Raw genomic sequence first — 13,256 nt, forward strand, 5'->3', positions numbered from 1 at the left:
ATATTGCAACAATAATAATAAAAAATTGTGATGAGAATTTCTGACAACAGATGGACAAAAAGAAAAGAATGAACACCAAGAACTGGACATTGAAGACCATATAGGAACAGGAAGTGGGATTATGAGATAAACATTTGTTTATCTTCTAATCCCACTAACTGTAATTGTGAACAATTACGAAGGAGAAATGCACACGTTGGGCTATTTTAAAACCTTTATCTCTTAAAATCCTCTGCTCCGCCAGTTCAGTATTCAAAGTGAATTAATTATAAAATCTCACACACACACACACACACACACACACACACACACACGCTGTGCTGGATATAAAATGCTGTAATAAAAAAATAAAAAAAATTGTAGTATTCAGCTGATGTTCAGTGACTTGTGTGGAGACAATATCTGAAGTGTTTCTCTCGTGAAAACTGTTAAAAAAATGCATCGTCAACGTCCTTAGTTGCATGGATGGCTGGAAACAGGCTAATAGTGGCGGTATCCTGGTATTGCTATCGTTCTCATGAACATGAGAACCGGTCCTTTTATCTCCACTGAACACTAATTCTTACCTGGGGATTATTTCGGAACAAGTATAGATTTACATACTGACAATGTGGCAGGATAGATCTTCACTCTTCCAACAAAACAACGTCCCCTGACACAGGACTCACATTGTACAAGCATGGTTCGAAGAGCATTCCATGTGCTCTTTTTGTCGTAATTCTTCTGATATGGATCCCATCAAACATTTGTGGGATCATGTTGAACGCAATATCCTTGGTCGATGGCAGCACCTCCTTCGATCGCTTATCTCTTCCACGTATCTGGTAGGGAATACCTTCAGATACCTTCTGTGGTTTAGTGGAATCAGTGTCAGGACTTGGGCAAGTGGTTATCTCCGCCAAAGGTGGGAGGGGGGGGACCCTCAACATGCTATTAGGGAGGTGGGCATAATGTTTTGGCCCTGAGTGTAAAATAGTAGGAGAGACTGCTTGACTTCCTTTTTCACAGGAAAGAAAAGGCTATATCTATTCCTTTTAGCCTTATTGCTGGTGGAGCAGCAATACGCTACTATATCATGGAGATGAATATGAAGCACGGTGGTTTCCCGTTGCCTTCCTTGTCGTAAGTATATTTTATGGCTGTAGCCGTCTGTGTGTTCACGAGACCGTTTTGCCTGTTTTGAGATATGAAAAACCCGAGTTATCAGGGGGGGAGGGGATTAACTGGTCTCATAGCTCTGTATGAGACCGGTTAACTCACCTTTAGTCGAAAGAGCCCAGATAAAGGTTCCTCACATCACTCAAGGGAACTGAACCCAAGTCTTTACGATCAACAAAGGGCTAGTCTATACCGACTGAGCTACGGACGCTCTATCCAAAATTATCCTTCACAAAATAATACCTATTATAGATAAAAACAAATCAGTGAAAACAGTACATCGAATAATTATTGTAAACGTTCATATCTAACTCACGGTGAAAGTACATAATTAGAACTTATTTATTGCTATGTTTAACTATTAAATCGTAGTATTTTTTAAAATCTTTTTATAGCCTTTCAGTAATCAGCGAGACTTCATTTTTTCATAAAAATTAACTGCGAGTGTATATTTGAATAAAATAACACTAAATATAAACGTTTCAAATATGAAGTACTGTTACTGCAAAGAGTTGGGTTTTCTTTTTTGTGTTATACCGTTGAAATCTTTGAACTTAAAACCGTCGAGGCTATATGAGTTTGATGCTGTGATTAAAAAAAAAGGAAAGAAAAGAAAATGTTTATTATTAATGTAACTTCATTATTAGATGATATTACCCCAGGGACAAATGATTTTGAGGAGACTGAAACATTAAAGACAATAAGATTGAGAAATATGTTTTGAGTTTATTTTTTTTTTAATATTATTAGCTTTTTTTTCAATTAATTTATATTATTTAAAAAAAATTGACACCCTAAAGTCATCATTTTACCTTAAAAAGGGCGATTTGGCATGTCCTGCACGTAAATTAAAATCATGATCCGTGCACAAGCGTATCTGGTAAAAATGCATTTTGTTTGTTTGAATACATGTTTAAAAAATTATAACTTCAGTTGATGAGCGATATATTTTTATGTCATCTGCTTTCTGTTTTTATTATGTCTATGAATTAACAACAGGTTCTACAAAAACAAGAAATTTCACAACCCAGTTCTAAAGAAATAGCCATAGCCTGCCACTTGTCTAAATAGATTTATATCAAAGGAATTTCATTATTTAAAATCTACCTGTGAACAATTTAAAAAGGTTCATCACTATATACTTCTTTACTGAAGGCTTAAAAATAATAATAATAAAATAAAATAATATGATTCTTTGATATGTCATACTTCCATGTGAAGTAAGTCAAACAGTTCAAATTTTGATAAAAGAAATGAAAATGGTTGATGATTTGGAGTGATTTTTACCCGAAAATAAATTGTACTGCATAATAAGAAATTATTGAATCACATATGTTCCAATACCTTATATATTTTAATTAATCAGTATATTATAATATAATATTTGCTCAAAATAACTATCCGAATGTTAGAAAAAATATATCTAATTTTTTTCTAGAAAACATTATTTCAATAATTACTATTATACAGTTCGGAAGTTATTTTGCTGCGAAAATCAGTTGTATAATACAAAATAATTGAACATAGGCAATTGAAATTGTCTTACGCAATCGATACGGACAACGAAATTACTATAAATTTTGCTGCGAAAATCAGTTGTATAATATAATACAAAATAATTGAACATAGGCAATTGAAATTGTCTGACGCAATCGATACGGACAACGAAATTACTATCATTTGAACTGGTCTTATTATTTTGTATACATAAAATAAAATGGTGTATTATTATACTTTAATAATATCCATAAAATATAACGAAAATTTATATATTTTTGAATTTTTTTAATTATACTATATGATTTAAAAATTTATTATTATTTTTGTTATTGTATTCATATGATTAGATACAAATACGTGAATTATGAGTCTAGTCGAGTCGTGTTTTAGATAGCAATCAAATATTTCACATTTGTTTATAAGACTGTGTAAACATTTTATTAGTCAGTAGATTAGTTAAAATAACAGAAATAAAAAATAATACCAACCTTCGACCATCTGTTTAGCCTCTGCTAATAAACTGATCGCTTCAGTTAGAACACGAAGCTGTGAATTTTCACAGTTGGCTTCCTCGTACACATGACTCTTGGAATGGCACAGAACGATAGACAGGCATAAAACAACAAAATGTGCGGCGAGTATCATGCTGATCTCTTGGACCTAGGCCTGCGAAACAAGGTCGAATAAGTGAATGCACCGAGAAAAATCAGTAGTTGTTATTTTGGTAAATGTATTTTATGGTATCGACTTGCTTTGTAACTAGCCACAGAAAATGACACCTTGTGTTAATAACTCTGCCCTAGTTCAAACTGATAAACATTATATAAGTGGATTGGTGTATTTTCTTTCTAATAATTCACTATATTTTATACATTTTATGTATACAAGATGGCACAAGGGGGAAAGAACTTTTTGAGAAACGTTTTTGTACAAATTTGACCTTTGTATACATGAAAAAATTAATTAAAAATCTTTTGAAATAAATCGTTTATAACAAGTATAAATGGTGATGGTAGTCTTGCAATAGGAGAAAGATGATTTTATAGCCTATTGCAAGACCAGCCCACCTCCACCACCTTGCTTACTGGAGGCCTGAAGTGGCTTGAAAAAAGTTTTCTGTTTATTCTCTGGAACAGGATTTTCAGATTATTTAATCCTTATCCCCGAGCTATGATACTAAGAGATAGGAGAGTCCATTGTTTTATCTCTATCTATCTATCTCGTAGTATGTTTCCCCCTTTGATAAGTGAAGCAACATGCATGAAGCACACAAAACCAAAGAGATAAACGATATCTGATGGAAATTTCTAGTGCTGTAAGTTGTAGTGAATCAAGCAGTCTCATTCGTGCTTATAATGAATATTTAGGTTCGGTAAAGTTCTTCATATGTTTAGCACAAATATTTTTTACATAAGATGAATAGTTTCTTGTAGTCACAATTAATAACTCGAAAGACAGTTGGAATGCTAATACACTATGGAACTAATAGATTACTAGCTTTATAAACCTTTGACAACCATAAATTCTAGGCTCGTAGAATATATACGAAGCTTCATGGTACAATATAATAATGTGATTTCATATTTTGCATAACTTTTCAAAATGATTTTTATAGGATCTCCATTCTGTCAAATAAATTACATACATATACATAGAATTTATATAATACATAATACACATATTATAATATATTATAATATAATCTATACACATATTATAATATACACATTATAATATAATGATATAATACACATAATACCCACATACATATATACATAATATACCTATTTATATAATACATACAATTTAATATATTTACGTACATAATACTACAATTTTTCATTTTTTTTTTTTCTGTTGGTACACTCTCCCTCGATGAGTCTTTGGACTCCCTGGAGGTGTCACATAATAATTTATTGATTGCTAAAATATTTATACATACAATAAACATCTTGTGTGACATTGCATCTTATAATTTTACAGAGTTCAGGACTAAGTGCTGCAATTCCTACGTTGGATTTCAATTAAAAGTTTTAATAATACTTTTTTGCCTTTATATTATGTATTTACAACACGTGTTCTTCTAATATTAACAATGAAGATTATACAAACTTTTTTGTATAATTTTTATTTTTTTATTTTTATTTTATTTTATTTTTTTTTTTTTTTTAAGTTTGAGAAAGAACGATTATACATACAAATTTCTGCATTTGCTTATAAGGATTACTTGTAGATGAGTGAGGCAAGTTAATCCCATCTACTTCGAAGCTTGGGTTAGCTTTTATGAAGAGAGTGGGATTTAGCCTTCACTATTTGTGTTGTTGCTACTGTTTATGTATGGGATGTAGTCATTGGATGCTAGTGATTTGTGATGTGTATATTAGTGTTAATGGTTTCTTAACTTTGTTGGTATATTTTCCAGAGTTCGTTTTTTAATGTTCTGTAGTTATCTACGTGTTTTCACTTTCTTGGTAGGTTGTTGAGTTGCGTGGGTATCTGATGTGATCTCATAAAAGAACCGTATGAGTTGTTGAAGGGTGTGGGGATGTAGAGAGTTGTTGTTGTAGGTCGTGTTGTAAGATATGTGTCTCTGTTGTTTCGATAGGTGATGTTGAAGCAATTCCTTGTTAATGTTATATAATATATAATAATAATAATAATAATTTATTTTTATTTTTATTATTATTTTTCATTAACATTATGGTTGCATATTATGCATTTACAAAACGTGTTGTTCTAGTTTTGTTTTTTTTTACAGTGAATTTCATACAAATTTTTCCGTTTTTTGTATAATGTGTTAATAATAGTTACTATAGATGGTAATTTATAGTTAGCAATTGGATAAGCTTACATTTTTTAACAGCATTTATAGTATAACAGTAAGTTATATATTTTTTACAATTTTTGCTTTTAATGTTTTTAACTGCTTTAGCTACAGCACTTGAATGTAATAAATAAGTATAATTATTATTTTTTTTTTTCTTTCTGTCGATCTCGGTTGAGATGTAATGTCTCAGCTTGCATCCTCGAAGCTTTTTAATTAGCTTATCTGAGGATGACACCGGTTTGATATATATATATATACGGTATTTGATGGGTGTGTTGGAAGTAGGCTGATGTTTAGGAGGTCAAATGAATGATCTGAAAGGTCTGATCAAAGTGAAATTGCCGATATATTCTGGTGTTATTGCATCTAGTTTGATGGTTCACATTCCTTTTTATTGTGGTCTTCTTTTTGAACTAATTAGGAGACTTTTTAATAATAATACTAATAATAATAATAGTAATAACAACAATGGCGACGTGTGTGGTAGCAAGAACGACAGTGATTCAGCCTTTGTTGTCTTGTTATTGTTCTTAGCAAGGCGTCTAACTGCTTTGAATTTGTAAAAATATTACGTGGGGGAGCATTCCTTCATATAAGTTAAATGAAATTTTAAATAGGAGTCGGTTGGAAATTTCAAAAGGAATATTTCGACATCTCTTATTGAAATCATGAAATTTACGAACGAAGTTCGTATTAGTATTATTACTAGTCCAAACATTTTGATAATATGCTAAGCTCAACATTCGCTAGCTGCTTGTCTTAAATATCATCCACCCATTTCTTAAGAATAAGTGCAGGAGGACTGTGTTTTCCATTTTTCTTATTGTATAATGTTTTCAAGTTTTCTGACAATTTTTGCTTTATGAGAAAAGGCTCTATGGAGAGAAGAGACACGTGGATATCCTGGACGTAAGTTAAAATATTTCACTCTTTCCTTCTAATCGAAGAATATTCTCATTTTTAGTAAGTGGACTTTGCTTGGAACAGAGCCTAAGCAGGGAAGTCCGTAAGGCCCATTTATTGTCTTTTAATTGTATTAATTTTTCGACCTGATCTGCCTGTTTCTAGGAGAGAAACTCTACCATCTCGGTATGATTAATTAACTCAAGATCTTTCTTGGTGACATGTAGTTGTTCCATTCAAAATATTACCATTTTCGTGAATTCTGTGTTGTTTTGATGATTTAAGTGTTTTCTGCCTCTTTTAAGAAAACTTACTCTATTGTTAAGACAGCATAATTCCTTGCTTTTGTAAGGAATTATGCTATGGTTTCTTTTTTTACTAGATTAGTTATGATGATCATTTTTATTTCGATAACAAATTAATCAATACAGAAAGCAAATATTTTCACGAAGACAGATAACACTTTTAAAAACAGATTACAACTAAATAGCCATCCAAAGACTACTTCCATATCTGAAGAGAATGCTGATTTCAACAGTTCCCTGCCTGAATGTGTTTTTCTGGAGTAACACGATGAGACAGTAAATTTGTATTTCTGGAGCAGAAAAATGTACAAAGCATTCATTGAACCGCGAAAATCGTTTATTGATGCGTTATGCGCTACTGCGCTTTTGTTAGAAACAAAACAGTTCTCATTTTGTACGTCTGACTGGTTTAACCTTGAACTACTACTACGCGGTTACAAGTCACTTATTTCAAAACAACTCAACTGCTTATAGTTGGATTTTTCACTATGTAATTACTAAATAATGAATCAATTATATTTTTATTCACTATATTTTACTTATATTATAAATAAAGTAGCTTCTAATATATATAAATAAATATTTTTATAATTTATTTTATATTTATATGTATATTATTTTTATAATATATTCATAATGACACCATTTCAAAATAAAAATGTTAAATGTATACATAAAAGACGTGTATATTAAAAAGCACCTGGGTGGTACAGGGAGTTATACCAGTCCTTTTTAGGACTTCCAGGGTAGCGGATAGCAATGCTGTAGCCAATGAAGCTTTAACTGAGGCTCGGCTATTGCCGTTACCTAGCCATGACTAGAGCTTTTAGCTCAATAACATCATCCATGCAGATTTTCTTCATTCAGATGACGGGATAAAGAGTCAAGGACTCAGTCCATCGCCCAGTTCTTATTAGAACTAAAAAGCACCTGTTTGCTTGAGAATGATTTTGAACGCCCCGTGGTATGTTAGAAACAGCCAACTCCACAGAGACACAAATATTCCCTATATTCTCTCTTATCTACAATCCTTAGCTTCCAAATTTTTTCTAAAGACGTCCACACATCCCAACGATTTGGTTCAACAAGCTGCAGCATACGAGACAACGGACATATTTAAATATAGAAGACCAAAAACTATATTATTAGCCTCCTATAGCGATACATAATCTCCATGCCCATTCAAGGCGAGCAAACTGCTCGTAAATTTTACCCTCACTGTAACCATGACAGATAGGGGAATATGAAAAGCATTTCGCTTCACCCTTAAAGAATAAATGTCAATTGTCAAAAAGCACCTGTACACCCACAATAAATTGGTTCAACTACCTGGATACGACGCACAGATTACTTCAAACATAAAAGACCAAAAGCCATCTTAAACTCCAATTCTGATGTCTAATCTTCAAGCCCGCTCAGAGCGAACAATTGGCTCATAAATTTTTCCACTCAGCGTTTCCCTATCAGATAGCTGGGATTATGAAAAGCATTTTGCTTCAACCTTTATGCCAGAAATGTTAATCGTTGATAGTTTCTATATTTTTAACCTCGTGTGGTGGTCGGGTTAAGAATAGAGCCACTATAGCCCATGCATGTCGTAAGAGGCGACTAAAATGGACGCAGAGTTTCGTTCTCTTACGTTTCTTCTGGAATTTTGTTCGCGGTGAGGGGGGGGGGGACTTCGATTTCGGAGGGTTCGCCCTGAGAACATTTTGAGTCTCTGGGGAGGGTGTTTTCCGGCGTGGCCCGTGTGGGGTCTTGTCGGTGGATGCCTTTCCCTGGAATATGAGTGGCTCTGCTCGGTGGTAGGGTGAGCCTGTCACTGAGTGGGCCAACGCTGAGTTGGAAGATCTTTCGGACACTAACGAGTGGTATAGGGATCGTTCTAATTTTTAAATAGGGCTTTACTTAAAAATCCCCCTGTAACCCATGCATGTCATAAAAGGCGACTAAAATGGGACGCAGAGTTTTGCTCTCTTAGATTTCTCCCAGAATTTTGCTCCTGGTGAGGGGCTTAGATTTCGAGGGGTTTCCCTAAGAGAGCATTTTTGAGTCTCTGGGGAGGGTGTCCCGTGAGGGGCCTTGTTAGTAGATGCTTTTCCCTGGAATATAAATGGTTCTGCTCAGTGGTGGGGGGGGACGTTACTGAGTGGAACCAAAGCTAAGTTGGACGATCTTTCGGCCACTCGCAGGGAGTGATCCGGGGGATCGTCTTAATTTTTAGAGAGGGCTTTACTTAAAAATCGCCACCGTAGCCCATGCATGTCGTAAAACGCGATTAAAATGGAATGGAAAGTTCCGCGCTCTTTGGTTTATTCCGGAATTTTGCTCTTGGTGAGGGGGGGGGGGTTTAGATTTCGGGGGTTTGCCCTTAGAGAGCATTTTGAGTCTCTTGGGAAGATGTTCTCCAGCGCAGCCCGTGAGGGGCCTTGTCGGTGGATGCTTTCCCTTGGAATATAAGCGGTTCTGCTCAGTGGGGGGGGGGGGGGAGGCCGCTGAGTGGAACCAACGCGGTGTTGGACGATTTTTCAGCCACTCACAGGGAGTGGTCTGGGGATCGTCTTAATTTTTAGAAAGGGCTTTACTTGAAAATCGCTCCATTGTAGACATGTCGTACGAAGGTACTCAGGGAGGGTAATGCATAGCAATGCTGTAGCCAATGAAGTTTTAACTGAAGCTCGGCTATTGCTGTTACCCTCCTGCCATGATCGGAGCTTATAGCTCTATGTTACCCCATCCATACATTTTCTTCTAACAAATAACGGGGAATATCAAAAAGTATTCTTGCTTCACCCATGTAGCCAAAAAAAATTCTATATTTTTAATTGCATATATATAAAATTTGGTAAATTCCGTTTTCATTGGAATGTTATTCCAGCCTGGTTGGGGGAGTAGTTAGCGTATGCACTCTCCAGCCGAGAGGACATGGGTTCGAATCCCGCCTACAAACTTTGTGTGGAAACGGAATCTGCGACCCTACCACTTATTCTAGCAGAAGACATCATTGCCAAAACCGAGATACGGCGTCTACGGACTTCAAATTTGAAAAGTTTTGAAATATTATGAAAGGTTAAAAAGAACTCTAGTTTTATATAATTCATTCAGTTCAATAAAAAAAAAATCATTAATTAAATGTTATTGCACAGCTACGAAAGACCAGATTGTGAACAGCAAAATTATGTCCATATACCTTCTGCTATATTATATTTATGCATTTAATTAAATAAAAATTCTAATTATATAAAATAAATAAAATAACTAAGCAAAAATAATCAAGTTTTACTATTGTAAAATTCTAATGCTTTTTGGAAAATATGAATATATTTTACTGGTATATTTTTACAACACCATTTTATAATACAAATGTCAAAATAATATTAATTAATGCACAGAAGTTGTATTGTTTCGAATACCAAAATGATGGAGGAATGAATTGAAATAAAGTCCTTTTTAGGACTTCCAGGTTAACAAATGGCAACGCTGTAGCCAATGAAGTTTTAACTGAGGCTCGGCTATTGCCGTTACCCAGCCATGACTAAAGCTTTTTAGCTCAATAACACTCCATCCAAACAGATATTCTTCATTCAGATGACGGGATAAAGAGTCAAGGACTCAGTCCATCGCCCAGTTCTTATAAGAACTATATAAGAACTATATAAGAACTGTATTGTTTCCTCACACAGCAATCCTTGTCAGATAGCAGATGTTAAAAAATCATTTTGCTTCACCCTTATAGTCAGCAACGTCTTGCGTCTTGTATTGTTCTGTTTCTCCAGCTCGGAGTCATGTGCTTATTATTATGATGATCTGGATATATCTAATTTTACGACACACTTTTAAATATATATAAATATAAATATATATTTATATTTATATAAATTTATATATATACATATAATTTTACGACACAATTTTAAATATATATATATGTTAAAGATACGAAGCAATTTTAAACCTGGTTTTACTCCATTTCCCAAGTAAGCAAACAGACAAACAAGTCAGGTTTGCGCCTGCAAGTGTTGCAAGTCTAGCTGATCCTGCTTGGTCTTGCACTACCTGTAGGATCAGCTAGACTTGCAACACTTGCAGGCGCAAACTTGACTTGTTTGTCTGTTTGCTTACTTGGGAAATGGAGTAAAACCAGGTTTAAAATTGCTTGGTATCTTTAACATTTATTATACCCAAGGTAAAATACTTTCTACATATATATATATATATATATATATATATATAGTTTTATATTGTGATATATCTAATTTTATATTCTGATATATCTAATTTTATCTAATTTTACGACACAATTTTAAAATACAAATGCCAAAATAATATTAATTAATACACATAAATTGTATTGTTCTATCTCTCCAGCTTGGAGCGATGCTTTTATTCTGAGAGATATATCTAATATATTCTAATGTACTTAAATTGCAACGAGTAGAAAACAGATGTTTACGAATGATTCTAAATGATCCATTTCTTCAGAAATGTTGGGAGTCACTGGGACACAACTCTCCCATATATCTCCTCATTCTTACGTTCTCTAGCAGTAAAGTTATTTTCGAAGTCGACTACACACCCTAATCAACTGGTACAGCAAACTGCAAACTACAATGAAAAAGAACTCCACAAACATAAAATACCTAAAGCCATTTTAATATCAAGTGAGGATACGTAAACCCCCTGACTTTACAGGGCGAGCTGAAAGCTCATAATTGTTTTCTCTTCATTGTTTCCTAGATATCAGACAACGGGGAGTATAAAAAGCATCTTGCTTCACCTTATGAAACAGTAATGTTCTGCGTTCTGTGATATTGTTTTGTCTACAAAAATTAGAACATCGGTGATACTCAAACCAAATTTCAAAATATGGATTTCTACTAATTAATTATTAATTAGTTAATAACAGAACATAATACCAATGCACCTGTTCATTATTCTTGTTTTTATAGAAGTTTCTTATCTCTTACTTTTCTGATCTATAAGTAACATAGCGCTTTACTTTTCAAAAGCCTGTAACTAAATCTATTACTGATAGCATGGATTTGCACTGCTATTCTCAGAGTTGCCTCATTATTTGGCTATTTGAAACGCACGCTCATTGAAATATATATACATTTCGCCATTTATATATTTTTTTCTGTTAAGAAAATACTCTAATAAAAGGAGATATTCGGTTCTGCCTTCACGATCGTGTATCTGAAATAGTTAAATATCCTGGCAACTCCAAGTAAATATAAAATAAATTCTGTTTATATATATATAAACATGGGTATCAAAACATGAAAGAATTTTTAAATATGTTATATCTTTTGTGATAAAGCATTCTATAGTTCTTATAATTTCGATCTTGTCACAATATTAAACACTTACCTTTATTGGCAATATTAAGTTACTACAATCTCTTCAACTTGAACAGTTTCTTTAATAATAGAAATCTGTCGTTTACAATATGATCAACTTTGTGTTACAGAACAATTACACGAGTCTTTTAGTGTCGAAAGGAAGTATTGCATTACATTTCCTTTAGAAGTTTGTATGGATTTTCTGAATATTTCTTGGAAAGACATTCTGCTCAAGACAAATAAAATGTGTTTGGGAATAACCGATTTCAACGCAACGGTTCACAGAGTAAACCATTTCCTGGAAATGATTACTGTAATCAGATGCGCTATGACCTACGCCTTGAACGCATTTTGCACACCATCCTTCTTACGAGATCGCTTCGCGAAGACCGTAGCCAAATTAAGCATTTATAACATATTCAAATTAATAATAGGAATATAATATCGAACTAGAATTAATACCTACAGCTAATGATATAAGGTTATATTATTTATTTAATGCTGTACTATACACTTCTAGTTGTATTCGAATTAGGTAAGACACCAACGCAATATATTCAAATTAACAATAATATAAATCAAACTGCTGGTCAGTATGATATAAAGCAAACCAATAAATCAGTGATAGACAGAATAAAGCCAGATTGCTCCCTCAAAACTATGATCATCAAACAAAAATTGTCATACTTCGGACATATTATGCGAGCAAATGACAGTCTGGACAAGATGATCCGAGAGCATAAATTCTGCTCCCATTCTTATGAGATCAACTAATCTACCGTCAGATGAAAGGATAACAGAGTACAAGTACTAGGATTTAATATCACAAGATTAACGGCATTTGTATACCATTCTGTTTTCCTATACATTCAGAAGCATCGGTAGTCATAGGCTCTGCTATAATTCAGTGGGTCAGAGGTCGAGACCGATCGCCTACTGCTTTCCAAAAGTCAATATCTCTAAAAGTGCTCTGCCTATTCTCTTTAGAGAATAAAAAGGTTTCTGACGATTTATTTATTTTTAAATCTGTTATTGATATTAGTATGAATATTAATTTTAAATTCGAATCTTGTCTTTTGTTATTAATGATGATACATACATTCCGTTTATTTTCTTTAATTAGCACGCAAAATATAAAGAGATATAAATTCAAAATAGTTGATGTGTGCATCCTTTAATATATATTTATTAATTGTGATATATATTTTTTATTTATTTTTT

At 33.4% G+C, this 13,256-nt stretch overlaps 1 protein-coding gene across 1 annotated transcript in view; it reads right to left on the reverse strand.

Moving 5' to 3' along the window:
- Positions 1-12,183, reverse strand: part of LOC150103354 (techylectin-5A-like) — a 31,348-nt gene extending 19,165 nt beyond the window's left edge. The window contains exons 1-2 of the mRNA XM_090398033.1: positions 12,064-12,183; positions 3,147-3,324 (exon numbers count right to left, since the gene is read on the reverse strand). Coding sequence (XP_090254159.1) covers positions 3,147-3,303 — 157 coding nt within the window. The 5' untranslated portion in view covers positions 3,304-3,324; positions 12,064-12,183. The remainder of the gene's footprint in view (positions 1-3,146; positions 3,325-12,063) is intronic.
- Between the last annotated feature and the right edge of the window lie 1,073 nt (positions 12,184-13,256).

This window comes from Typopeltis vanoorti, chromosome 9 (assembly GCF_054136105.1).
Source record: "Typopeltis vanoorti isolate ZY-2024b chromosome 9, IOZ_Tvanoo_1.0, whole genome shotgun sequence".
Classification (NCBI taxonomy): domain Eukaryota; kingdom Metazoa; phylum Arthropoda; class Arachnida; order Uropygi; family Thelyphonidae; genus Typopeltis; species Typopeltis vanoorti.